We start from the raw sequence: 26797 nt of genomic DNA, 5'->3' as shown, positions 1-26797 counted from the left end.
TAAAACATTTGAATAAACTATTGGGTTTTCCTGGACATGGTTTTACAGTATTAACCATATTTTAAGCTCCTATGCTGTTGTTGATACATTTTTGGTTATAAGACTCAAATAAAGGGGGAAATACCTATTGTCGTAGGGTATCGGCCGTATGCGCGAAATGGAAAAGCAATCAGCAGTGTAGCAGTACCTTTATTATTGTAACAACACCGAATCGGACCGTTGTCGTGAACCACAGTGCACAGTTTCAAAACGTCACCTTGACGCCCGTTTTTGACAGCATGCTCGGTCTCATTTGCGCAAGCAGAAGAAAACGAGAGCAACTACGAGAAAAGCTCGCTCGCAAGCTGTCAAAGTTAAGCTGAGCGAGCGAAGGCAAAGAGAAGGAAAAAAGTGCGTACAGTTGTAGCAGGAAACACTTTCCGTGTTCGTCCTAAAATTCATTGCTAGACGATTGTTGTGCAGAAGCGAAGAAAACACACAATCTCTATCGCCAGGCGAGATAACTGCAGCAGTATTATTATCTCGTCGTGCAGCTGGCCGTTTTGCATACTGGATGCACACACATTTCGGCAAGGCAGATACACGGTACAGGCGAGACGCGAACAGCCAGAAAACGTACCACACCAAGCCCACCGAGGACCGATCGATTTTGATTGCGCACTTTTTCACGTCCAACAGCAAAATCCATCACAATGACCGACATTGCGAAGGTAATTTTTACGTTTTACAAGGATGGAATCTAAACTTCCAAGAAAATACTTCACAAGTTTCGTAATGTGTACGGTGTAAAAAAAGAGTTGCTGAATTTGGTATGGAATTGATCCTGAGGATACACCCTACTGGGAATAGAGTTATTGTGCAAAGCGATTCTTGGAACATTACAAGCGAAAAAGAAGTGCCAGTGCTAGTACTTATGAATGTGCCTCCGACTGTAGTAGGGAATTTGTTACGCGTTCAAATCCATTATACTTACAACGCCCTTTTATGTGCTTATCAGCGTGAAAGAAATGCGTTGGAGTGCAACTCGAACCTTCAGAACGCCTGAAACTATCGAAACACTTGGCAAAACATTGCCTGCAGTGAAGAGTCCTATAATCCTTCCAAAATTACACATCTCGAATCGGATCGAATGTAGACGAGGGAATGTACACTTGCAAACCAGAAGAAGAATAATTTGTGATGAAAAAACAACGATAAGGCAATTGTTACTTCGATTGCCACTACTCTGCGATATCGTAGTAATGCGTTCTCTTTTCCCATCTTTACCCACTCTTCGTCATCTACAGATCGCAGGAGACCACATTCTGATATACGAGGGTTACTATAAACAGGTGAGTTGAAGGGAAAACGATATCAAGGCTGTTTCTTACTGAGCTTCCTCCGTGTGGCCATTCCACACATTCCGGCCGCAAAAGTAGTACCATATCAGAATGAATCCGTGTGTACCGTGAGCGGAAGTAGCACGATATTGTTTACTGACACACCACATAAGTCTATCAAGGATTTTACATCCATACGAGCGATCTATCCAAGATGGCATGTTGTTGAAGTAACCATTTGACCTACCTTTTTCCCCCAAAACAAAGCGAGCACGAACACGGCTGTCGAAGTGGAGAAAATCGATAAATGGATCAGTGCGTGCAAAATATTGTCTGTAGCAGTGTTGGGTTCTTATCGTTTAAAACCCAATCAGAGATGTTATGAAATGTTTTACAGTTTTTTCTTGTTACGAAAATTAAAACTTTTCTTACGTCGAAAAAAGTGACAGCTTTTGAATAAGTTTTGCATTAAAAAAACGTTCTCTGTGTTGCATAACATAAACAGCTAATATTTTAATATTTACACTCTTAATTTTGTTGTAACCTACAATGACTAATGTTCTCTATTTCATCTCTGTAGCTCGATCCAAAAGAAACGAACGAAATCGCCGCGCTTGCTGCTGCAAAATTCCTCAAGAAATCCGGCCTCAGTGATGTCGTCCTCAGTCGAATCTGGGATTTGTCAGACCCGACTGGTAAAGGCTTCCTGACGAAGGAAGGATTTTTCGTCTCACTCAAGCTGATCGGACTGGCACAGGAAGGTTCAGACATAAGCCTCAAAAATGTTTACCATGTCCTGTCGAAACCTCCAAAGGTGGTAAGTACTGCACACCGCGTATTGTCCACACTGGTTACACGTTGTGATGCTTTAATGTTTTTCTTTCTTCTCTTTGGTAATAGGGCGATTTACCAAAACCCCCAGCACAGGTAAAATTGCTACCAGCCGAAAGCACAGATTGGTCAATGAAACCGGAAAAGCGTGTACAGTACGAGCAGTTGTTCGATTCGCTCGGTCCCATGAACGGGTTGCTCCCGGGTGCGAAGGTACGCGTAACGCTGATGAACTCAAAGCTACCGCTCGACACACTCGGCCGTATCTGGGATCTGGCCGATCAGGATCGTGACGGAAGCCTCGACAAACATGAATTCTGTGTGGCCATGCATCTGGTGTACGAAGCGCTGGACAAGCGTGCCATCCCGGCCATACTGCCACCACAGCTGCAGCGTAACTATGGTTCCCAAATGGCACAAAACGGTGCCGGTGGATTCGATGCGTTTGGCAGTGGTGCCGCAGACGGAGGCGGTTTTGTGGCAAACTTCCCGACCGACATTGCGCCCCCACCAGTCGTACCACCGCTACCGGCTGCCCTCACACGACCACCGCCAATGACGGCAGGCGCTCCAATCATTCCGCCCGTGCCGATGGTACCGCTCGTGTCGGGCTCTGCCCCGATTGAGGTGACCAGCTGGGTTGTGTCACCGCTCGAGCGTTGCAAGTACGAAGAGATCTTCAACAAGAGCGACACCGATCGGGACGGCCTCGTGTCCGGTAACGAAATAAAGGATGTCTTTCTGCAGTCCGGTGTGGCGCAGAATTTGCTCGCACACATATGGGCACTCTGTGACACGAACCAGTCGGGCAAGCTTAAGCTGGAAGAGTTCTGTCTAGCCATGTGGTTCGTTGATCGAGCCAAAAAGGGTATCGATCCGCCGCAGGCATTAGCACCGAATATGGTGCCGCCCAGTTTGCGGAAGAGTTCACTGATTCAAGCACAGGTAAAACCGTTAATTGCTCTTGTTTTGACCTCTTTAGTGTACTTACTAAAATATCCCCTTTAGCAGGAACCACCACAACCAACCTACAGCAATCCAGAGCTGGAAATGATATCCAAAGAAATAGATGAGCTTGCAAAGGAGCGCCGCTTGCTGGAGCAAGAAGTGGCCCAAAAGGAGGCTGACGTGCGAATTAAGAGCGGTGAACTGCGCAGCCTGCAAGTGAGTAAAGCGCTTTGCTCCACGCGTTTTACAGCGCTAACGTACTGGTGGTTCTTTCCCTACAGAGCGAACTGGACACGCTAACAGCAACGTTGAAGCAGCTGGAAAACCAAAAAGGTGAAGCACAGAAGCGTTTGGATGATCTAAAAAATCAGGTAAGTAACGAAAAACCGGACGACGCGATTCGATCGTTTTACACCCTCCTAACCTACCGGTGGTGGACCCACCGAACTCCTAACACAGCGGGTCCTCCAGCCTTTCCGGTCTGTGGTGTATTTAGCTTCTTTTTTTAATACTAAAATTAACATGCAATCCGCCGAGTGTCTTTTGGATTTTGCGTGCCCTAACATGCTTTTATATACAGTAAAGCTAACATTCCACAGCTCACAGTATTTCAAGTGATGTTGCTATTTCGTGAGATACGTTTTATCTCTTTTTGTCGATGATAGCGACTTCTGAATGCGCATATCTTCGGTGCTTTTACCCACACACTATGAAGCTATGCGAATGAATCTTATCAGACGGTGTATGCAGATCACCGATCAGCATTCTGTGGCAATGCACACGAACAAACTGCGATGGTCTTTTGTTGCAATAACTCTGTTGGTAGAAACTTTTAAATTGCCCTCGGTAAACGATGTTCTGGTTGTGGATTTCTATATAATTGAATAACTAAATCGTCTGAAATTTGATTTTACTAATTATCATTTAATTATCAATTAATGATCATTTTCATGCATTTAAAAAAATATATTAATTTATATATATTCTTTTAGAAATTTACTTATGTTATTAGTCTATTATTGCGAATACACATTCACAAACACTCAAACTCATTCATTTCTTCATGATGTGATATATCATTCATTTTGTCAAGTTATTTTATTTTCCCTTTTTACACCTCTCGCCTCAGATTCTTAATGGTATTTATTTATTTATTATTGGTGTGTTGTCCTTAGCAATACGACCTGTAATTCAGTTTTGCGTTTTCAGTTAGTTCATATTTCATGTTGGTTTCGGGGAAGCGATCAATTTTTATTAGAACCATGAAATCTTAAGTTGTATTTCAACTGTTTAAAAATCTTTTGCGTTATTTTCTCAGATTTTAAACATGCAATTAAACATTGCACAAACTACAAAAATATTATTGCTGTTATTTGTTCTACTGCGTATGTTTCGTAATTTTCATGATATTATAGTGAATGTTATTTCATCTTTCAACGATTCTCATTGTGCTAATAACTCAGTTTGACCAAAATGATACCGCTTACTGACGTGTAAAAACCTGAAAAGCTAACTACTACTATTGTATTAATTAGTATATTTGATTTTTAATTATCTATACCTTTATGCGCTTCACTTTTCTGCTCGTATTTTCTTTTGCAATTGTTGGGTTTTTTATAACTACTTCTCGTATGGTTTGATTTGTGCTTGTGCCGACATATCCTGAATAAAACAAAATACAAACATTACGAATGGTGTGCCATATTGTCACTACCAGCAAGTAGATGTAGATCAAGCCTTGCTAGGGGTAGCGTGCAGCATTGACGATGCTCGTCAGCAGGTTCGTTTATTTTATGATTTTCTTAATCGTTTCATTTTGTTTGGTTTGTGTTCCTTAGTGGTTTAGTTCACTCCCCTTCATTTCATGCATGATTTTCCTTTTTTGTGTTTTTGTTTGAATTACTTTTTCGGTCTGCTGTTTTTGTAATTACACATTAAAAAAAAAAACCTTCATTCATATCCTATTCCTTTCTTCCCATTCCATTGTGAACGTGCCTGGGTCGTGGTTACATCATGTTCATACTCTTGATTTGTGTCATTGTGTTAGATCCGTTTCTCGAGTTCGGTCAAAGTGATTCAACATCTTTGCAGTTAATACTATTGTTTCTTACATTATGTTCATGTTGTGCAATCTAATTTTATATTGTTTTGCTTTCTTATTGTTTATGATTGGCATATTATTTCCTATATGTTTTTTTTTTGTAAACACCTAGAGATTTTTCATGTATCAATAAATGTGAACATCGCCAAATAATCCTGTTAACGTTTGATGATCCTTGATATCGATGCTTTTTCGGAATGATATAATGAGTATGAAAGTGTTTTGATGGTTTATTAAGATTTACGAAAGATTTTCGAACTGTCCATTGTGATATGATGCTCTTTTCTTTTAAAAGCTTCGGAACCGAGAAAGTATATGTTTTACGAACTTCCACGTATTTTTAATACAGAAACCAACCATTAAAATTGTAACATTCTTTGCATCTTGACCGGACAGTTGTGAAACGGAACCCTTATTCTTACCCAATGTCCTTATCCAATATCTTTATCCCAGATATTATGTCATCAACGTCCTATCCTAAAAATATGTATTAGGTGCGAAACAAAGTTCAAAGTTAATGTTGATTATTGAAAAAGTAAAGAATGTTTGGTTTATTTAGATGTATACTCGCTACGCTACCAAAAAGTTTACTGAGCATTTGATGGCTTTAAATGAAGTAACTTATGAACAATAATAGTCGTATATATGTTAAGAAGATAGTTGTCAATAACTGGGTAGAATGCCTTTATATTAGTTATCAAGACAATAGCGTCTTCTGGATCATATATCTACATGTACATGCACATGTAAGCTATGTTGAAGCCAATTACCACATCATGTTTATTACAGTACAAAATTATTTAATTTATGGATAATCTGAATTGAAAATATTGATTTTCACGGCTATTTTTTTGTTGTCATTTGAAATAATATATTCAACTTTGTTGCGCACCTAATAAATGGAAAATATGTTTCATGTTCCTCGTGCCATACTCAATAATTTCTGCACTAATACACTTCTTTTTCGACTCTTTTGTGTTTCTATTCCGTGGCACACAATACAAATATGACAACATCAAACACGAAATACAGGTGAACAAAATTCGTGAACAGTGCCAGAAGCAGGAAGCAACGCTCAAGGAGCAAGAAGGTGAGCTGGACTCGCGTCGTTCCGAGCTGCAGAAGCTGAAGGATGAAGAGCAATCGCTCGAGAAGGAGTACAACGCCAGCACCAAAGAGGTCGACCGGTTGACATCACAGCTGCAGGACACGCAGCTAGAGATCAGTCAGGTGAAGGCCATGGTTACTCAAATACAAGAGTACCAGCGTCAAATGACGGACGCACTGTCAATGTTCCGTTCGGCGATCGAATCGAATGACCCGATCCTGGTGTCGGACTATTCGCTCAAGATTGAGCCGGAGTTCCGCGAGGCGAAACAGGCCCTGGAAGAGAAGGAGGTTGAGAACGCCAACAAGCGCGATCCGTTCGGCGATAACAGACCGAATGGATTTAGTGCGGGCGAAACGGAAACGGGCTTCGGGGATGATTTTAAGTCGAACGGTTTCACCACCCAGTTCGATGTCGGTTCGAATGGAGGATTTCACGGAACGGGCGGTGGTTTCGGAGACGATGGGTTCGGTGCGTTCGGTGCGAAGACGAATGCCAACAGCGGTGCGGATCCGTTTGCATCCGCGGCTGCCGATCCGTTCGGTGAACGGAAAGGTAGTGCAGCAGAGGTGAGTAATGGAAGGAATAAACATAATGGTTTTTCGATTGCTAACATACTCTGTGTGGTATTTTTGTTTTAGCCCGCCAAAGATGAGTTTGGATGCGATCCGTTTGCCATACTGCATGCTCCGACCACTGCCGGTCAAGGTTTGACACCTAGTCCTAGCAAATCCGTTGCACCACCGCGTCCAGAATCACCAAGCCCAGCCCTGCCACCGAAGAAGGCGAAACAGCCACCACCACGCCCAGCACCACCACGACCAATGCAGGTAAGTGTTTCATTCTCCGGCTCGTCCCGTCGTTTTCACAGTAGCGTCGTTCTCGGCTGCGTAGAGTATAGATGGGAAGCAGAATGTAACTAACTCTCGTAGCGCACTTTATAATAGTTCTTACCTGTACTTTTTTCTTCTTACTCTTTACTTCTAACATCTCGTAATCTTCTATCTGTTCAATACTTGAACCAAATCGCCAAACTCTTCCTGTCTCTCTGCACTTCACAAACGGTAGGGCCCTACGCCTACCAAACCTGCACCACCGGCGTCGGATGCATTCGGTGATAGTAGCGGTGGTGGCAGTTTTGCCAACTTTGCCGATTTCGACAATAAGGTAGTTATCAACAATCAGATTATCCATCGTTTTGGCACGAACCCTAGGTGGACATGACGATGCATACTGAATCAGAATTCGACCTTCTGTTTCCCATCAATTTGTGTTGTTACATGCTACTATCGTTTCATTGTTTCTTTTTGTCCGTTGCTCGTTTGTTGTTTTCGTGGTTTTCTTTACTTTCAATTTATCAAATTTTATGGCGCTTTCACGTTGCACGATGCTACCTTACTGTCTTGACGGTTTCTATTTTCATATACCTTCTATTTCAGAAAGTGTTTGTGTATAGTAATATCCAATGATGTATTTTATAACAGTATTTTGTTCTATTCACACATCCTTCTATGCTAAAACCTAAGTACTAATGGTAACTTTGTAATCACTGCAGGACAATCACTTTTACTACAATATCATGCTTATTTTGTACAACCTAAGCGAATGTAGTGATATAAATCCTAACAAAACTAATAAATACGCTACAGCATTGATTTTGGTTATTGTGTTTTTATGCTTTAATATTAATTTTAAGTAGTTCATAGATTTGGTAGGTGTTTAGTTGTATATTAATTTTTATTTACTGCTGTTACTTAAATATTTACATATTTATGTTTTCTTACTGCACTATTTTTATGTATTTTAGTCATCCTACAGAATTCACTTAGATATGATGCTATGCGTATAAGGCGAATTATCCTGTTGTAAACTTGCTTGTGAAATATTCACACTCCGACACACGCTGGCTGTGTGCACCATTATGATATCTAACATTCTCTTTCTTCTTCTTTTGCACTTCTATCGTTTCATCGCGCATTTCAGTGAATATCATCCGATAATAATACTAGTGACTAACAATTAACCAATAACTGATGCGGAAGGCAAACAAAAAAACCCGTAGTGTACCATCCGTGTATTGTCTAAAATACTTGAATCCGTTGCACGAACACGCTCCATCCAATGCACGATCATCTCAGAGCAAGCAGTAAAAGAAAAAGGCCACATTGAAGTTAGTCTATTTATGCGATGTTGAACCAGTGCTACCTAAACTTTCACTGTTGCAAACGGCAGAACAGTGCTCAAACGTGTGGGGTAACATAATCCCAATTGAAGGAACGAAATCCCAAAGATGTTCTATATTTTGTGTTTAATTAATCTGTTGTACGAATCCCTCATAAAATCGTATCGGCATAATGCGTACGATGTACATAGAGATAGAGAGTTTTAATGTTGCGCATCGAATCAAATCACACCGTATCATCGGTCCGTGACGGGCAAGTTATGCAGGAGTTTAAACTAAAAAACGGATTACTTCATTCAAGTATTAATTTCCTTCCCGGGTGGAGGATGTTCACATAGTGCTAGTACTGTATTATATGAACTTAATCGTAAAAAACCATCAAAATTATGTACCGTACGATGAGGCCGGTGCGTGTGTATTCTATTCCTATTATTTTGCTGTTTATTGTTAAACTTTAATCAAAAAACGTCATTGATCGTTGTCAAATCACTGATGGAACAAAAAAAAATGACCACTATTGCAACTAGCGACGATCGTAGATGAAAGTAATCGAATAATTATGCAAAGATATACACAAGCATTATATTTACCACGGATTGTGGAATTCAATGTAACGTTAAAGAAACTCTCTTGTCATATACTTGCTGTAGCATACATAAAAGACTTCTCTTTTCCCAGGGCGCTTTCAGTGTGAGGCTTTTCGTTTATTGTAAATTGTTTTATATTCAACATTAAATGATTGCCTTAGCAGCGCTATTCTAATTCTACACGCAGATAACAAATACCTACCATCGAAACGCCTAGTAATTTATCGTATTTGTTCACGTCACATGTATGACTAATGTACTGTAGAAGGTTAGTTTAATTGCAACGGATTTGGTATTTGTTTACCACAGTACCAAACAGCTGCATGTGTGGTAAGAGATTAGTACATTATGTGGCCCTTAACGTTAGAGAATTGATTACACACCAGGTGTTACCAAGATGCGAATTGGAACAAATGATGTATGTTACACGATATTATATTCCAACTACGCAGGACTGCTGTTCTTTTTTCGCTTTTAGTTCAAATTGTTATCCGTAAATTGAATAGTAGCAATTGTTTCATACAAACGTGCCATCACACAGTGAAGGCAGCATGTTCATATGAGGTTTTGAATCTTCCATCTAAATGCATTCATTTAAAATCACATCTAAAAGGGCGTATTTAAGTTGTTCAATGCTATGCACGTGTAAAACGTTGAACTTTAAACCGTAAAAGCAGTCATGCAACCAACTGCAACTAAATTAGAAATATTTACTCCAAAATAAAACACCCTTATATAGTATCGTTCGTGACAAAGCATTTATATGGACACGTTCAGTGAAGTTAAAGATTTTGTCTGACGAGAAACGGTCGAATATATTGTTAATGGGCTATAATAAACTCCATACCATGGTGAAACTCATCCAAATAACAATAACTAGGCAAAATGGGTAAAATGCATACAATGAAACGTTTAGTTTAATTCGTTTTGGAGCGATGAAATTGTTAAATTGCTGAATATGTCTATTATATAACATTAAAATTATTTATTTTTATCGTGTCCCACCATATGCAGATCATCGGAACGATAGGAATTATACTTTAGTTATGATAACTTCACTAGAAAACGATGAATTTTGTTGTTGCATTACACACTCTACTTAGTGCGCACATAACGAAAACGATCATGTCGAAGTTGGGCAAGAGCTATTGTCTGTAAAATCATATCACAAGCTGACAGTCCTGGCCCCAACGTTCACTTTGTTCTGGTTTGCAACAATCGCTTTAGTAAACCGTAAATAGTGTATCATGTTTATGCAGCAGTATTGTAGCTATTTCACGTCAAATGCGTCGTTATGCATCGAATGAACAAATCATATTTTCCATATAGTTTATCAGATAAGCGTTCAACACTTGACTAATAATTACCTAGGAGTGGACGAACCAAAATACAGATAATAACGTTATGCACACACCCGTACTAACTCGCATCTATTTCTCGTATGTTATCGTTTGAAACCATTCTATTTTTAGTGGTAATGCGTGATTTTGGATGACGTTTGGACTAATCCAACGAATGCCGAAAAATGGGATGTTCCATTCAGCGTGTATAATCCACTAACCCGCAACATATCCGAACTTCTCCCTAACGTCTAAACATGTAATAAAATACTCGACGAAACGTATTACAAACTACGAACAAAGCTGATAAAATGTGCGCAATCAAAAGCTTCTAATACAGCTGATAATCAATTACGTTAACCTTATATACTGCACATTCGATAGCTAGCAGACCTGTTGCGGGCAAAAGCGTGTGGTTTATCCGGCTACTATTATACTCTACTTAAAACTTACCCTCTACACTTAATGAACACCTTTACAGTCACTGTACTCTGATTAACTATCCTTTCCTTTATTTCTATTTTAATTAGTCCGCAATTAGTTCGTGCCAAAACTTCTTTACCTACTGTTCATTCACATTTGATTCGTCTTATTTCTTAATCATCTAATGTTGTTTGGTTTTATGTACTTTATTATTTCTACTTCGCCGTATTCCATTAATTATATGTATTTTTATGTTTACCTAGAATATTTATTCATTTGCTCATTTGTTTCTCTTTTGTTTATTTTTTTCCTACAATTTGTTAAACACACTTCATCATCGTGCGTGTGCTGTACCATGTCAATGACACTGTAAAATGTATGCAACAATCAATTCACTACATACACTATCTGTCGTTTTGCGGTGACATATGGTGGCATAAGCAGAATCTCAAACCAGTAACCTCCCAAGCACTAGCGTCCTCCTCCTTTGCTTCGAGTGGAAACGCATACGGAAGCAACCGCTCGCTTACGGGTGCCTTCGTCTCAACATCCTCCTCCACCGTATCCAGTGTACCAATGACCACGATCACGATCGAAGCGCCCACTCCTCCATCAGCAGCAGCCCCGGTTTCGGTTGTTACACCCGTTCCTGCCCTTTCATCAGCACCGACGCCGACACCGGTCGTTGATTTTGCGGACGATCCGTTCAAGGACTATCGGTACGAGGATCCGTTTAACATCGAAGACCCATTCGCCGATGGCGAGAACGATGCACCATCTTCCGAGGGTTTGTATTTTGCGTGAATTTACCATTGGGACAGACGTGATGTTATATTTTAATTTGTATCTATTTTTTTAGATCCTTTCTCAACGACAGGCAGCAATGTAACAAACAACAACATTCTATCGAACAAATTTGATACCACGTTCAGCAAATCGTCCACCGGCTCGCTGGAAACATTGGATGAACTGTTTAAGGGTGTACGGGTTTCAGGCGACGGTGCAAACGATACGACTCTGAACAATAACAGCGCCAACCGGATGAATAACAATAGCAGTGCTCTATCAGCAAGGAGTGCCGTTGGGTCGATTGGAAAATCGAAACCATTTGCTCTAGATCCGTTCGATGCATTTAATGATAATTTTTCCAAAAACACCAATCAAGTTGAGGACAGTTTATTTAGCGCGTTCGGCAATGCTAGTAAGGATGCTACCGATAACAATCTGTTGGATGCGTTTCGCGTTACAACAACCTCTCCCGCAGTGCATTCCACCAGTCCCGCAACATCATCATCCATGATGAAGTCGTTCGAGGATGAGTTTTCCAAAATGGACGCTAGTAATGTGTTGAACAATAATCTCGCAACCGCATCCTTCACAAGTGGCAACGAATTTGTCGCAAAGTTTGATGATGCATTTAGTGCATTCAGCGCAACGGCAACGCAATCGACGGCTAATGCCAGCAGCACAGGTACTGCAAACGGTAACCGATACGGTGTTGGTTTTGGTGCCACACTGCCGCCACCGGCAAAGAGTTCAAAATCCGTTGCAAATGGACCGCTGACCGGTAGTTTAAAGCGACCCGATGGCAGTGCCGATCCACCAAAATTGGTCGAAAGGTTTAATGCTGACTACTCGAAGGGTGAAACGTTTGATGCAGATATGGAAGCGGTGCTACAACGATCACTGGTCGAAAAATGAACTTTTGCATGAGGGGTGATCGTCTGCTGGTGACTGAGGACACAATGATGATGTGATGGGTGTCCGTCTTTGTATTACCAAAACAGTTTTAACGCATTGACGCTACCGCGATTCCAATTATGTTCAGTTTCCGTACTGCAACATGTATAAACATATATGCTAGACTTCTATGTACAATCATACATCACGATCTAACGTTCGGTCCAAAATGTATTAAGAACAACGATCAATGTTACTCTCAAACGAATACCGCATATGCACGATAAGCGATGATTAGCGAAACGCAACAAACAAAACAATTCCAATCGACATCATGTAACAATTTGAAACAAAATTAGCTTTAATTACTTTCTGTGTATCTTTATGTTGTTTCTTTCTTGAAATTGTTACACTAGCTCGGTACCGGCGACTTCATAGAAGAGGTGCGAGTAAGTTATAAATGTTAAAGTAGACGCTATATATTAACGAGAGTGTTGAAGAAATTTTCATAATTGTATTGAATGCTTCAGCAAAAAGCGTGCGTAACCGAGCAAAACAATTTGAACAGTGTAAATATTGTGGATCCCATTAAGCAACGAAGTTGGATTATGTGCAGGAATAGAGTAGGAGTAGTGGGAAATGAAGATTTCATGACTCTTTACATGATCGTGGACGAGGGTACGATCATCATATACAGGAAAGAATTATGCGTACAAAGTAACGTGAAACATGTCTGTGGAATGTAAAATTCGTGTTCTTTGTGTTATTTTTTGTTCACCTTTCGATTATAATTATTAAATGAACAGAATGTAGCGAAATTACCTATCTCACGAAAATACCAAGATATTGAAAATGCAAATAATTTGGAGTTGAAAGATGTAAAGTTAGCTAAACACCCGTAGCACGTTAGATCTACTCGATTGCTAGATTGACGGTAAAGAAACAAGTTTAAATGAATGCAGTTTAATAGATGTGTTGAATGATTGTCACACTTTGTCGGGTTATTGTTGAGATGAATATATTACTCAAGAGGAAAACCATGTACTATTAAGAAGAACCAGTAGCAGCCGACATACGTTACGCATGCTCCAGCGAATGATACTCTGTAAACTTAGTTTCCCAAAGCTGTGGCCCGCTCTGTTGATTCCCAGGAAAGCGGGATTCAAACAAAACATGTCAGCTAGATTTAAGGGAATCTATATCTCAGCACATCAGAACACTCGAGGCATGCACAATAAAGGGAACAGGAAAACATGCAAACGTATGATACCATAGCTCTCGAACGCATTAACTCTACTAATCGAGAAACTCCCTTTTTAGATCTTAATTTTTGTGCTCAATTTTTCACGCAACTTTTCCAACCCAACACGATTCTGGTCATTGTAGTAGGGCAGCGTTTGCATCTCCTTGAACCACTCATGCACGCGCGGCCATCGATCAGCTTCGATAGGTACCAAGAGGTTCAGTGTACTAAGTGTGGCTACTATGGCGAAATCCGCCACCGAAAGATGGTTGAGTGCGACATAGCGAGATTGGTGAAGGAAATGTTCCAACGCATCTATCGTCTCCTTGATTGGTTTGAGATGGTTCGTTGGATCGGTAATAGCGCCACTAAAAATTTTCCGCTGCAATAAGCGTTCAATAATACGTGTTTAAATTGTTTACAAATATGTGTCGGAGTACGCCTTCAACACTTACCATAACCTCTGCGTCACGTTGAAATAGGTGACCATTGTTGAAGCACAACATGTTGTAGACTTTCGCTCGCGTTAAAGTATCCGGTATGGCTAATGTATCCCCGGGTGTTGCGAATGTATCGCAAAGATACATCAATATGGCATGACTGTCGATGAGCGTCAAGTCACCGTGACGCAGCACTGGAATCGTATGCAGCGGATTTACCTGTGAAGAAACAAAGTTGGATTTAGATCTTAACTGTTACGCGAAAAAATAACACAAACGGGGGATACCTTTAAGAAGTCAGCACTGAGATGGCCACCATTGAAGAGATTGATGTACTTGAACTTGATTCGGTCCTTCACACCCAGTGCAGCGATCGTCAGTAGAACGCCTCGTACCGGTGGGCTAACTTCATCGTAATACAGTACCATGCTTGGTGTAGCCATCTTGCGGAATGTGCAACTTCAATACTGATTGGTTTAATGGAGTTGAGATTCGAACAGAGTGAACTGAAAAGAACAAGTGAAACGATTTTTTTGTGGTTAAGGGCAGATCTGGATTGAAACCTGAGCCACATGCATTATCGCACGACTCATTGCTTCCCAATGAAACGTAAGCAATCCGCAAACAAGTAACACCAGTAAAACGGCCTTTTAAGAATTGAGGGTGTTAACAATATCGACGGTTGCTCAGTAAGTAGAACTGGCATTATAAAATTGTAAAAAATGTTACAACTCTTTAATGATTTCCACAGCATAAATGTAATATTCGTGTTATAGCGAAAGGTCGCAAGGAAGCAACGTCATCTACCATGAGGTGTCGAAAGTATCCTGATTTGTCTAATCCAAGGTATGTAAGAAATTTGATCGAACCTTTAAATTATTATATCTATCATTTTCCTAACTTCACTAACCCTATCTTTCATGGTGGCTTTCATGAGGACATTTGAACGCGCTTGGCGCCACTGTTTTATCAAAGATATTTAATATATGTTAACTTATCTAGTACTGATTGTTATTGAAATATCCAATTTAAAAAATTATTTCGACAAATATTAAGTCACTTTATGTCTTCATATCAACGAAGGATGATTGTCAGTAGTAGATGTGACTCTTATCGAGTTGCACCACCAGGGAGCATAATCTTTCGATTAAGATTACATCAATCGACCCTAGACAAAGTGTTTTCCAACAATACGTATCTACGCGAAGGCAATAAAAAAAACTTCTCTATATTAAAAAAATTAAAGCGCGATGCGCAACTCAAAGTCCAAAATGGGTCTACACTACGCGGCCATGCGACGTTTCGTAGACCGTCAGTTCCGTACGAGATGTCTAACAAACAGGTTCTATACACGCACACCATCAGTCCGGCCGGCCGTGCAGCCGAGCTCACCATCAAGGTATTGAACCTTGACGTTGAGATTAGGTACGTTACTTGCTATTTCGTAACATGGCGTGAGTAAACGACCGATTTAGACCAGATTTTACACCTAAAACCGCCGTTTTCGTTTTAGAGAAATGAACGTCTTCAAAGGGCAACATATGAACGATGAGTTCAAGAAACTGAATCCGGTACAAACGATCCCAACGCTGGATGATAATGGGTTTTCGCTGTTTGATAGTCACGCGATCTTGATTTATCTGGCGCGCCGGTATGGCGCTGGTTCGAACCTGTACACGGACGAGTATGAGCAGCAGGCCCGTATCAACGCTGCCCTCTTCTTCGAAAGCTCGATACTCTTCGCCCGGTTGCGTTTCTGTACGGATAATCTGGTCGTGCTGGGAAAGAGTGAAATACCGGAGGAAAACTTGCAGCGAGCGATGGAGGGTTTGCGGCGGTTTGAGAGTCTGCTTCAGGCGGATTACGTTGCCGGTGATCATTTGACGATCGCCGATTTGAGCTGCGTCACCAGTGTGACCACGTTGCATCTAATGCTAAAGCCAGCACCGACTGATTTTCCAAAAACCTTTGCTTGGATCGAGCGATTGGCCAAGTTGCCGTACTACGAGGAGGTGATGGGTCGTGGACTGAAAGCTGCGGGTGAGCTGATGCAGATGCTTGGTGCAAAAAACAGTGCGAAGTAAGGTCGTTGTGATGGGATCGTGTCAGTTGCTCCCGGTTTCACGTTTTACCTACCGTTGAGGAGGGAATCAAACACAGAACTAAACCCAACCGACTTCATTCTGCAGTGTAGCTCGGATTAATTAAACTACTCTCGTCAGCATGTTAATGTATTTGTGGCAACCAGCGATAAGCATACACACCGCGGTTCAGTATAAGGTTGTACATATTGTGTCCCGGTTGGGCTATTTTGTTTATCTGAGTTTACAGTATCATGCAATTAATCTGACTTGATATCCACATTATGCTAACAATAAACATCGTGTTCGCAGTTACGCGCGTGTGTTGGTGACATTGAAAACGGAACCAGGCGTGGAACCAACAAGATCGTAAACAAACCCCTTGTCTGCTTGTTTGTATGCATGTGTGTGTGTTACGCTTACGCACTGTGAGAAACTATTCCGAATTTCAAGACCATAAATTGATCGTGCATTGGATGCGGCACCTTCTTTAGTTAGCTTTGATCGCATTTTTAAGTCTCAAAGATTCACAGATTTCGGCAAACTCGACAGCCCCTTCCTGGTTAAGCTGCTCATACTGCGGCAAAGTATTGGTGAGATAGTCGGCTTCCACTACCGAAGATTGTACAAACAAAAACATGCTTGTCACTTTGAGGACGCTTTATTCAACATAAAGAGAGAGACAAACTCACTAAGATTATCACTACGTGAGTTTAAATCAGAATAATGTTCCTCCAATTTCGCGAAATGCAGCCGAGCTACTGATTTTCAGTACCTTCCCGGTTCGTAGTCTTGTAATGTGGAAATTTCTCAAGAGCTTCGAATAAGCGTCGTAGTAACATTAGTAATACAGCTTAGATCAGCCAGTGTCATCCGATTGTCCATAATAACATCATCGGCATCATCAACATCATAGTCACCAGATAGATTCCAGTGGGACGGAACCGTGTGTTGGAAGTTTGGATTTCGGAAGTCCTCCTTCAGGTGATTCAACGCCCACCAACAGATCGAATGGTACACGAAGCGAGAGTCTTTGTCGTGGTTTCCTACGGCACGGCCCAGTGGCCTGACTTTCCGTATAGAGCATAATAAGTGGCATTCTCAAATGCGCGCGTGTCGAGCTGAAAGTGGTCTGATGAATTCTAATCACATTTCCTTCCTGGCACTGATCGTCCGTGACGTGATTTAAAAATTAAACCATTTTCGCTATTTTCAACGTATTGGTGAGATAATAAGCTTCCCATTTCACAGACAAACATTACGATAACAATAGATTGTACGCGCAAAAATGTGCAAGTCATTTTTAAAAGGCTTTATTCAATTAATTAAGCTGTGCTTAAGAAGATTTCCGAGATTTCACCGCGCTGACCCCCAACTGACTCCATGTTACTGAGCTTTCGCACGGTTTTCCTCCAACTTTGCGCGATACTGCTGAGCTAGTTCCTCGGCACCTTCCTGGTTGGTAACCTCGTAGTATGGCAACTTTGCAAGACGCGCTACCCAAGCGGTCAGTTTCGGGTATTTGGCTTCATCGATCGGAAAGATGGCATGCATCGAAGAAATGCTAGCAATACAGCTTAGATCGGCCAGTGTCATCCGATTGCCCACAATATAATCATCGATGAGAGTGTCGTTCAGCAGCTGGTACGCACGGTACAGGTTGTCAATCTTCTCCTGAGGTATCTCAGTAGCTCCGTAGTACAGTACAGGTTCCTACGAATATAGAATAGAGTGTGAAACAAGGAGTATAATGCGGCATAAGATGAGAACGTTTTTACCAAACAGAATCTCGCTCTGGCGAACAGTACGCCCGAGTCGAAGTGCAACGCTGCATTGACCTTGGAGCGAGTCACCACGTCCGTCGGATACAGACTATCATCTTTGCCGTACTTTGTCACCAGATAGACGATGATCGCGTGGCTATCCCATACGGTCGTACCGTTGTCGTCGATCAGCGGAATCGTGTGCTGGGGGTTCAGCTTCACAAAGTCCTCCTTCAGATGGTCACCCGCCTGCAGATTAATCGGGACGATCTCCAACTCCAGCCCGAGTGCCTTTGCTGTCAGCTCCACCGATCGTCCCGGTGGGCTTAACTTAGCCGTGTACAGTTTAATGGTCGAGGGCATCGTTTCACCAGGCACGCAGTATTACTGTCCGTTCCGTACCAATGCCGGCAATGGAATGAACATTCGATTCACGAATTCTATACCATTGCATACATGCGATTCTGCGCCGTGTAGCGGCGATGGGGTGGCAACACACACACACACGAGTGCGAGCTCAGTTTGGTAAACATTTGCAAAACCGCTTGATTAGATAATAAACGTTCGTTATGGGGTGGGCGAAACAAATTGAAGGATCGAAAAAAAAAGCCGGCAGGCGAATGATGATTTTACTGGCTGTTTTTTTTTTTTACTTTTCTTTGCGTTTGATAATTACTGTAGTCTTTTTCTTTTTTCGATTGCGAATGATATTTTTATGTTCGTTTTTATTTGTGAATGTCTATTTTAACGATTTTATTATCTTCTCGCGTCTGTTTCTTTTTCCTATTATTGTGTCACTTTTAATTTCCTTTTTAGCCTCTGGCTTTTTGTTTCGTTGGGTAATTATCAGTACATGATAAGATACATTTCTTTTCATATTACTTCCGAATCATGACATAGCATTTTTTTATTAAAAGAAAATAATCTCTTGATTTTTGACAAATTAATCAAACATCTTTCTTAAGCTCTAGCATTTTCCTCCCTTTTGGCAAGTACAAACTTGCCCAGCTCCGTTCCACCGCCACCATTCGCTTCCTCGTAGTATGGCAGCTGCTTCAAACGATCGATCCACCCATAAATCCGTGGATGTTCCGATTGTTCCAGCGGAACAACACCCATAATGCTGGCAACCGTTGAAACGCAGCTAAAGTCGGCAATCGTCATTTTCGGCCCAGCAACAAAATCATCCACCAGTGTGTCCTCCAGCAAGCGGTACGATTTCCGCACGTACTCGACGCGATCCTCGGGTATATCTGATTGCCCGTAGAAAAGAATACGTTCCTGCGTGTGACGAAAGGAAGGCATTAACACACATGCTCTAGTGAGGTTGCTAAGGGCGAAAAAAGTACTTACAAAAATGAAGCGCATTCGTGCGAACAGTACACCAGATTCAAAGTGAAGGGCTGCATTCACGCGAGCCTGCTGCACCGGATCCTTTGGGTACAGGGTGTCATCCTTGCCGTACTTCGTCACCAGATAGATCATGATCGCATGGCTCTCGGTAATGATCGTACCATCGTCATCCAGCACCGGGATCGTATGTTGGGGGTTTAGCTAAAACGATTGCATGTAATAATGTGCCAACCTGCACAAACGCTGCTCGAGCTGCAGTAGCAGAGACCTTGAGAGACTAACCTTCAAGAACTCCGACTTCAAATGATCACCGGCGAGAAGGTTGATGGTCTTCTGCTCCAGTTCCAATCCCAACGCTTTGGCTGTCAGTTCCACGGCCCGGCACGGTGGGCTTAAGTGCAGCGTGTACAGAACTAGCTTGGGCATTATGGGACAGACACAGGACCGTTGCGAAGAAGCGACACACCCGAACTGATGGGTTTAAGTTTAGAGCATCGAATGTTGAAGCAATCATTTTCGGACGCGCATGACTGTGTTTGTGGTATCAAGCGAGATAAAGCGTACTTTGCGAGTGTGCGTCTGTATTTATTTATTGTGATCTTTTTGGCGGTGAGCGGTAAGCGATGGTGTTGGAATAAAAACGAACATCAAAATCCGGTTTTCTTGGGGAGGCAAACAGCATTAAGTTATTGGCCAAAACGAAAACAAACATCTATTTTTCCACTGACTAGTTCGCTCGTCGCTTATCACACTTCAGGCTTTGGCGTTCTCTGCCAACTGGTTCACTATGAATTGTCCCAACTCGGTCGCGCCGGTACCATTTGCTTCCTCGTAGTACGGAAGTTGCTTCATACGTTCCATCCAGGCAGTTGTGCGCGGGAATTCCGTGCTGTCTAATGGAATGAAACCCACCGTAGAGGCAACCGTCGAAATGCAGCTAAAATCCGCAATAGTCATTTGGGACCCAGCTACAAAGTCATCGCGCAAAGAATCTTCCAGAAGTCGGTACGCCTTCCTCACGTACTCGATACGATCGTCGGGAATTTCTGATTTCCGTGCGAAAATGACGAGTTCCTGGTCGAAAGAGGAATAATATTCTCGATTGAAAACACCTTTTTTTGGAACTTGACATCTGAGACGACCTGTGACACGTACCGTAATGAAGCGAAGCCGAGCAAATAACACTCCCGACTCGAAATGGAGTGCCTCATGGACCCGAGCTTGCTGAACAATGTCGGACGGATAGAGCGCATCAGCCTTGCCAAACTTTTGCACCAGATAAATCATGATGGCATGACTTTCGCTGATGATTGTCCCATTATCATCCAGCACCGGAATCGTGTGCTTTGGGTTGAGCTGTTAAGCGAGACGAATATGGCTTAATATCGTTAACGTCCACGTTGCTCAGTAGAGGTACCTTCAAGAATTCCGGCTTCAAGTTGTCCCCAGCCAGCAGGTTCACCATCTTGCGTTCCAGCTCCAGGCCCAACGCTTTTGCGGTTAGTTCCACTGCCCGGCACGGTGGACTAAGATGGACGGTGTATAGTACAGGTTTAGGCATCGTTCTTTCCTGGTTTATTTCCGACTTGACCAACTCGTATGCTCCAATGTCAACAACCAACTGAAAGACCATTTGTCCCAACAGGGAATTATTCAAAACGCACACCTGCACAAAAAATGATTAACGTTTAAAATCATCGCAAGTACACATAAGGTCTTTCCTGGTATGCTAAGCAAGTATACCATGATAAGGAAAATCGCTATCTGGCCACTCGCGCGGTCCATCAAGCTATGTCATCATGCCCTCCACTGCCTCGCTCTTGCCTAGTGAACCGTATGTACACAAATCATTGTAAATAACGAGCATCACGTTTAGCTGTTGGTACTTCTGTGTTTGCGATACGACTTTTTTTTCTTCCGGGCTAAATTTCCAACCTTTAGCTGGAGTTGCATCATTTGCTTATAATGTTCCTAATCGGCACTTAATGACAAAGATAAATCAGGACAACTTATGTCAGGGTCTATTTTTACAACCCATTAACAATGATACTTAACAATAATGAGGTTTCAGTGATCAACAAAACATACCAGCTTTAGGATAAGTTGATACACTTAGTATCTTTAATACTTAAAGCAGATGAACTGTGCAAGCAAATCATGTTTCTGCAAAAGATAGGATTTCCCTATACCTTATCGTTCCCAAAGCAACAACCCTATCAGCTTATCTTGCACCGTTCGTGAAAAGATAATATCCAGCTAGCGAGGATCGTTGGCAGCACTACGATATGCCACGATATGGGCAACCTTATAGTTAGTTAGTGTTGAATCTCATCCTCTTTCACACACATCGTACGGGGAACGATGGACAAGCTGGTGTTGTACACGAACAAAAAGAGTCCACCATGTCGTGCAGTGAAACTGACCGCCCGTGCCCTTGGCATCGAGTTGATCGAGAAGGAGATGACACTCATGCGAGGTGACAAGCTGATGGAGGAGTTTCTGAAGGTATTGTTCTCGGCAGATCCTCAGCGGATGGGTGATGTCCAAGCTTACACTCTGCAAGTTGTCTAGGTCAACCCGCAGCAAACGATACCGGTGCTGGACGATGGAGGAATCGTTATCACCGCCAGTCACGCCATCATGATTTATCTCGTATGTAAGTACGGTAGTGATGATAGTCTCTACCCGAACGATCTGGTACGGAGGGCACGGGTCCACACGGCACTACACCTGGAAGCGGGAGTCATCTTTTCTCGGCTAAGTTTTTTGTTTGTCCGTAATTACTCTCCAGCAAATCCTGGCAAATGGATTGTAAAATGTTCGTGTACTTCCGCAGGAACCGGTCATTTATTCGGGCAAATCGTACTTCCACTCCGACCGTGTTGAGCACATCCGGAAGGCGTACCGCTTGTTGGAGGACTCGCTCGTCAATGAGTTCATGGTTGGCGATAGTTTAACGATAGCCGACTTTAGCTGCATCTCTAGCGTCGCTTCTCTGGTCGGTGTGGTACCCCTGGACGAGACCAAATTCCCAAAGATCGTAGCCTGGATAAAGCGCATGCAGGAACTACCATATTACGCGGAAGCGAACGGCAATGGAGCGCTCGAGCTGGCGGAGTTTGTGCTCGGGAAGAAGGAAGCAAACGCCTCACAGTTTTTGTGACACGTGATGGAATCTCCAATTGAATAAAAGCGTTTTACCATTTCAAATGCGATTGGGAAGCTTTATTTTTCTCACTCAGTACTTTGCCTTTTAAATGCACCTTTTGAGGACTGAATTGCGCCACAAGCCTTAGACTTTGCCGAGTTTCTGATTGTACAGCTGCAGTGCTTCATTAGCACGATCGGTGTTAATCTCCTTGTAGTTCGGCATAGTTTGCTCGAGACGCTTCAGGTAGGCCACAACGGTCGGATATTTGGTGGCATCGGCCGGGAACAGTGCGTTGAGCGTGCTGAGCGAAGTACTGACGGAAATGTCCGCCAGTGTGATAGCACTACCGACCAGATAATCCGTACCGGCAGTTTTAAGTGTTGCTTCCAGCAGCTCATACGCCTTCAGCACTGAGTCGATCTTCTCCTGCGCTACCTCCGTCTGCCCCCAGTAAAATACCGGCTCCAGAATCCACCGCAAACGAGCGAAGAGGACGCCCGATTCGAAGTGCAACAGCGCATTGATGTTGGCCTGTTTGACCAAATCCTTCGTCGGATAGAGGCTATCATCTTTCGCGTACTTCGACACAAGATAGATAATGATGGCGTGACTGTCGTACAGTGGGACACCGTTATCATTGACGGTGGGTACCGTGTGCATCGGATTCATCTGAAACAAACGCGGTACATTGAGACAGGTGTGGGTGTGATACACGTCCCCAGATTCAAGACGATCCTACCTTGAGGAATTCGGGCGTCAGCTGTTCCTTCTTGGTCAGATCGATGTACTGCACATCCAGATCTATCCCGATCATTTTTGCCGTCAGTTCTACGGCTCTGCCGGCCGGTGTACGGCGCGTACTGTACAAAACGATCGGTGCCATGACGCAAAATTGCTTCTCCTTCCAATACGAATGTTAGGCAAAGACTGTCCACAACAATGGGGGGAAAGTATTTTAAGCTACGTCCCGCTAAGTAAACGTGTGCGTTTGATCATCGAACCGAACGCGTACACTGACTGCGTGTGTGTTGGAAACCGGTTCGTGGTCGTGTTGATGTAGCCAACCTTTAAATAGCCGATTATCCACAGCGTTGGTTTTTAAAATATTGTACAATTTTTTATTTAAAAGTTTAAATATTTAGACATATTTTTTTGCACAGCATTTTGCGAACAGCATTAATCATAATATTCTATAAAAAAAATAAAATTATATTAATTACAAACAAATTTATGCTAAGTAGTTACTAAAGTAGTACTAAGTAGTTGAGAATAATAACCGCTCTTTAGATATTATCGTAATCAAACTGTTATTTCGAGTATTTTAACACATTTATGGACAATGTTCGAAAGAAAACACGAAATTTTTCCCAAACCAATCGTAACGTACGAGAATCGTATGGTTCCAGTCATGTCATGAGATTGATATTGGACAACCTAGCTGAAAAATATCTGAGACTAAACTTTTACAGGAGCTCTCTAAACCGTTCCAGAACGCAAGTCAGAATGAGTGTAAGGCATAGCACAATTTAAGATAAGCTATTAAGTAGATTAACCTACTAGCATAGATGGAACATAAAGTGATGGAGCTACTTCGAATTGAATCGAATGATCACCGAAAAATTCTCCTTCCGTTTCCTAACACTTTTTGCCTAAATGGTTCAATCCAAAACTTCCCACACGATCGCAGCGAATGATGTACACCCGGGCAAAAAATCCGTTTCCAGCGCCACAATCGGAAATCAAAGCATCCAACCGGAACATGTCCACCACCCAATCTTCCGTATCTTCCGTACCGTGTCGAAATAACCTTGGCGAAAAGGCACCCCGTACATCGAATCGTCCATGGTCCAAGCAGGCTGTCGAATAAATCATTTCAACTCCCTTTAGCATATGGCGGTAGCAAACTTCCTCCGTGTGGGCACTGGCAAGCGAGTTCCGCACACAAATCCGCATCGCACCGAAAACGCCCCAAACCACCGGTTCGGGAAATATGCATTCGGTGCCGGTCGGTGACACACTTTTCATCAACAATGGCGATTTACGATTAATTTCATTCGCTTTCATTTTCCACCGCGGATGGGGTGGCAAGTTGCAGGGTCCGGGCCGTCCTCTCTGTACCGTGAGAAGTCGACCAGTGGGCGGAGGTGTAGATCATGCCGTTGCTGCCGGCGGAAGGTCTCCGCAGAAGAGTCAACGCCGTTCCGCTTCATGTGACGTCGTGCGGCGGTCACATACAACCGGAAGCGTCTGCTGACAGTGTTTGCGCGTAGGCGACGTGTACGGGGACTGGAATGTGTGGGCCTTTTTTTGTGTTATGGTCACCACCAGCCCCGTGTCACGGTAGTCGATCGGAATTGGCGGTGGTCATAGCAGGTTCGGTTCGTTTTGATCATTACCATGGAACGCGAGGGCTTTGGCGCGTTGAATGACGTCTTTGTTTCGTGCTGGACTAAATTTAGTTATTGTGAGCAGAACAAAGCGAATGTATCGTCATGCAGAGGAAAACTGCTATGGTGAGTTTCCCACCGTTACATGAGGCGTTTTCCATTGCTTTACGATAGGATTAGTACCACAAAATTACAACTATATTAAAATGGGGTTTGTCTCATCAATGATCTTTTTCTCATTATTTTTTGCCGTAATTAAACGAAAGCAACGATTGAAATCTAACCCAACAAAATGAAAATGTAATGTAATCTCCGTCACTCGATCTTCACCGCTCCAGTCTGGACATTCTGCTATTGCCTACCGTTCGGGTCATTGCTGATTGTCTCCCTCCGTGAAAAAAAAAAAATGCAAAATCTTAAAGTGCACGTGCCTTCAAGACCTTCATTCCATGCCATGCTTACCATGTTCTGGTTTTGCGTTTTACTGTCTCACTTTTCCTTCTCTCTGGGTTCGATCGTATGCCAAGCCTCTACGCTCCTTCGCAAGAGATCTTCGCTTTGGAGGAGCATCACCATCGAGCACAGGGTATAATGGTCGCAAAACCAGTTTTGGTACATTGCGCCAGTCGAGCCAAGCCTCTCGCTAAACCGGGCTGCTATGTTTGTTATGCGGGGAGGCTATAGGCAAGACCCCTCCACACCCGTGGTTTGGATCGGAATCGGACACACAAATGGCAACGTATGTCCTTCTGATTTTTTGACGAAGAGTTGAACGATAAAGCAACGTAAAATTCTACTTCCAACGTTCTTGTAAAACTCTGCGCTTACCCAATCCATTCTTCGCTAGTGTTCCTGCACACAAAAACTGAACAGCAAACAAACGTTTATCGCAATTTCCGATCATAATTCACACCGTCGTTTCATCATCGGCCTCACGCCGAGCCGTCCGAAAGCTCAACCGTTCCAAACACGCTTGCTTTCGTAAACATGATTCATATTCGTTCGCACCATACGCAGCATAAGCATAAATGGGGAGGGGAAACGAGCAAAACAATCCCAACCATTGTGACCACCACCGGACCACCCGATGATCCACCGATCCCCTTTCCATCCTTACGTAACTGCATGCGCGTGTGTATGTGCATTTGATAGAGCTGGTAAGTGAGACGATCAGATAGATTTTATGCTTCGGCTACTAAGATCCCAACCGTGAAATAGTAGTAGTAGGTGCCACCCAACAACCCCAAGCGCCATTGGGCCGGGCGACAAACTAATCGGGTTGCCCCCTTTGTGTTTAACTGTATATTTTATGGCGTTTTGTCTCCAACGCCCCCGAACACCCGCAAAGCTAGCGGGATTTAAAATGAAAACAAAGCACAGATTTCCGCCAACCCCTCCCCCCGCCGGAGGGAACGTTGGGGGGATGGGGGCGGGGGGCGAAATCTCGAACACAAACACACATGTGTATGGCATTTTTATGCTAACCCGCTCCCGAGTAGCGTCCGCGCACAGTTTTATGGCCTCGCGGTTAGGTGGCGAACGAACCGCTGGATGACCATCCAAACCCGGTCGGGTAAAGGTGTGGGAGGGTTTTGTAGCGAAACCGAAAAGGGAATAGTAAAACAGTGCCGTGCAAAAAAAAACCAAACAAACAATCACCCAATAAACCAACAAGTGTTTAAGAGGCGATCTTGCAATTTATGTGGGGAGATTGCAATTGGGACACTTTGCTATTTGAATGCGTCTTTTTTATTGATTGCCACCATGGAGTGTCTAATCCAATTATGCTACATCCAGAACAAGGGCGTACATTTCTACCTTAAGGTACCTCAAGCTGAAACTCCGCACAACATTCTCATC

The 26797-nt window shown here is 42.8% G+C and overlaps 7 protein-coding genes across 7 annotated transcripts; 3 read left to right on the top strand and 4 right to left on the bottom strand.

The window, feature by feature from the left end:
- Positions 1 to 692: 692 nt before the first annotated feature.
- On the top strand, positions 693 to 12540 carry LOC128710939 (epidermal growth factor receptor substrate 15-like 1). The gene is made up of 12 exons (XM_053805803.1): positions 693 to 710; positions 1287 to 1331; positions 1900 to 2136; positions 2220 to 3095; positions 3162 to 3314; positions 3380 to 3469; positions 4816 to 4878; positions 6232 to 6876; positions 6949 to 7137; positions 7376 to 7474; positions 11284 to 11626; positions 11699 to 12540. Exons 1-12 carry the CDS (start codon positions 693 to 695, stop codon positions 12538 to 12540), a joined length of 3600 nt encoding a protein of 1199 aa, XP_053661778.1.
- A 1295-nt stretch (positions 12541 to 13835) lies between these two features.
- On the bottom strand, positions 13836 to 18409 carry LOC128716251 (uncharacterized). The gene is made up of 5 exons (XM_053811171.1): positions 18062 to 18409; positions 17674 to 17996; positions 14490 to 14661; positions 14218 to 14421; positions 13836 to 14144 (listed from the first exon to the last, which is right to left on the bottom strand). Exons 1-5 carry the CDS (start codon positions 18407 to 18409, stop codon positions 13836 to 13838), a joined length of 1356 nt encoding a protein of 451 aa, XP_053667146.1.
- On the top strand, positions 15530 to 16286 carry LOC128716200 (glutathione S-transferase 1-like). Its single transcript, XM_053811120.1, has 2 exons — positions 15530 to 15627; positions 15716 to 16286. The coding sequence occupies exons 1-2, from the start codon at positions 15530 to 15532 to the stop codon at positions 16284 to 16286; spliced, it is 669 nt and encodes a 222-aa protein (XP_053667095.1).
- Positions 18410 to 19006: 597 nt separating the features above from the next.
- Positions 19007 to 19825, bottom strand: LOC128716201 (glutathione S-transferase 1-like). The gene is made up of 3 exons (XM_053811121.1): positions 19682 to 19825; positions 19400 to 19600; positions 19007 to 19327 (listed from the first exon to the last, which is right to left on the bottom strand). The coding sequence occupies exons 1-3, from the start codon at positions 19823 to 19825 to the stop codon at positions 19007 to 19009; spliced, it is 666 nt and encodes a 221-aa protein (XP_053667096.1).
- Positions 19826 to 20152: 327 nt separating this feature from the next.
- Positions 20153 to 20960, bottom strand: LOC128716202 (glutathione S-transferase 1-like). Its single transcript, XM_053811122.1, has 3 exons — positions 20817 to 20960; positions 20555 to 20755; positions 20153 to 20473 (listed from the first exon to the last, which is right to left on the bottom strand). The coding sequence occupies exons 1-3, from the start codon at positions 20958 to 20960 to the stop codon at positions 20153 to 20155; spliced, it is 666 nt and encodes a 221-aa protein (XP_053667097.1).
- Positions 20961 to 21760: 800 nt separating this feature from the next.
- LOC128716199 (glutathione S-transferase 1-like) lies at positions 21761 to 22562 on the top strand. Its single transcript, XM_053811119.1, has 3 exons — positions 21761 to 21904; positions 21971 to 22171; positions 22236 to 22562. The coding sequence occupies exons 1-3, from the start codon at positions 21761 to 21763 to the stop codon at positions 22560 to 22562; spliced, it is 672 nt and encodes a 223-aa protein (XP_053667094.1).
- A 129-nt stretch (positions 22563 to 22691) lies between these two features.
- LOC128715583 (glutathione S-transferase 1-like) lies at positions 22692 to 23433 on the bottom strand. The gene is made up of 2 exons (XM_053810489.1): positions 23290 to 23433; positions 22692 to 23219 (listed from the first exon to the last, which is right to left on the bottom strand). Exons 1-2 carry the CDS (start codon positions 23431 to 23433, stop codon positions 22692 to 22694), a joined length of 672 nt encoding a protein of 223 aa, XP_053666464.1.
- Between the last annotated feature and the right edge of the window lie 3364 nt (positions 23434 to 26797).

This window comes from Anopheles marshallii, chromosome 3 (assembly GCF_943734725.1).
Source record: "Anopheles marshallii chromosome 3, idAnoMarsDA_429_01, whole genome shotgun sequence".
Classification (NCBI taxonomy): Eukaryota; Metazoa; Arthropoda; class Insecta; order Diptera; family Culicidae; genus Anopheles; species Anopheles marshallii.
The sequence above is the reverse complement of the archived record's forward strand: the minus strand, read 5'-3'. Positions and strand labels throughout refer to the sequence as shown.

Bases quoted from the DNA above. Each gene is read 5' to 3' on its own strand.
- LOC128710939 (XM_053805803.1), top strand. The intron at 3,470-4,815 runs GTAAGTAACGAA...TGTCACTACCAG, and splicing joins TGGATGATCTAAAAAATCAG to CAAGTAGATGTAGATCAAGC. The intron at 11,627-11,698 runs GTTTGTATTTTG...CTATTTTTTTAG, and splicing joins CGATGCACCATCTTCCGAGG to ATCCTTTCTCAACGACAGGC.
- LOC128716200 (XM_053811120.1), top strand. From the start codon at position 15,530: ATGTCTAACAAACAGGTTCTATACACGCACACCATCAGTCCGGCCGGC. The intron at 15,628-15,715 runs GTACGTTACTTG...TTTTCGTTTTAG, and splicing joins AACCTTGACGTTGAGATTAG to AGAAATGAACGTCTTCAAAG.
- LOC128716251 (XM_053811171.1), bottom strand. From the start codon at position 18,409: ATGCCCTCGACCATTAAACTGTACACGGCTAAGTTAAGCCCACCGGGA. The intron at 17,997-18,061 runs GTAAAAACGTTC...CTATATTCGTAG, and splicing joins CCAGAGCGAGATTCTGTTTG to GAACCTGTACTGTACTACGG. The intron at 14,422-14,489 runs GTATCCCCCGTT...GTTTCTTCACAG, and splicing joins TCAGTGCTGACTTCTTAAAG to GTAAATCCGCTGCATACGAT.
- LOC128716201 (XM_053811121.1), bottom strand. From the start codon at position 19,825: ATGCCCAAGCTAGTTCTGTACACGCTGCACTTAAGCCCACCGTGCCGG. The intron at 19,601-19,681 runs GTTAGTCTCTCA...CAATCGTTTTAG, and splicing joins TGAAGTCGGAGTTCTTGAAG to CTAAACCCCCAACATACGAT. The intron at 19,328-19,399 runs GTAAGTACTTTT...CGTCACACGCAG, and splicing joins CACGAATGCGCTTCATTTTT to GAACGTATTCTTTTCTACGG.
- LOC128716202 (XM_053811122.1), bottom strand. From the start codon at position 20,960: ATGCCTAAACCTGTACTATACACCGTCCATCTTAGTCCACCGTGCCGG. The intron at 20,756-20,816 runs GTACCTCTACTG...CTCGCTTAACAG, and splicing joins TGAAGCCGGAATTCTTGAAG to CTCAACCCAAAGCACACGAT. The intron at 20,474-20,554 runs GTACGTGTCACA...TCTTTCGACCAG, and splicing joins CTCGGCTTCGCTTCATTACG to GAACTCGTCATTTTCGCACG.
- LOC128716199 (XM_053811119.1), top strand. From the start codon at position 21,761: ATGGACAAGCTGGTGTTGTACACGAACAAAAAGAGTCCACCATGTCGT. The intron at 21,905-21,970 runs GTATTGTTCTCG...CAAGTTGTCTAG, and splicing joins TGATGGAGGAGTTTCTGAAG to GTCAACCCGCAGCAAACGAT. The intron at 22,172-22,235 runs GTCCGTAATTAC...GTACTTCCGCAG, and splicing joins CTCGGCTAAGTTTTTTGTTT to GAACCGGTCATTTATTCGGG.
- LOC128715583 (XM_053810489.1), bottom strand. From the start codon at position 23,433: ATGGCACCGATCGTTTTGTACAGTACGCGCCGTACACCGGCCGGCAGA. The intron at 23,220-23,289 runs GTAGGATCGTCT...CGTTTGTTTCAG, and splicing joins TGACGCCCGAATTCCTCAAG to ATGAATCCGATGCACACGGT.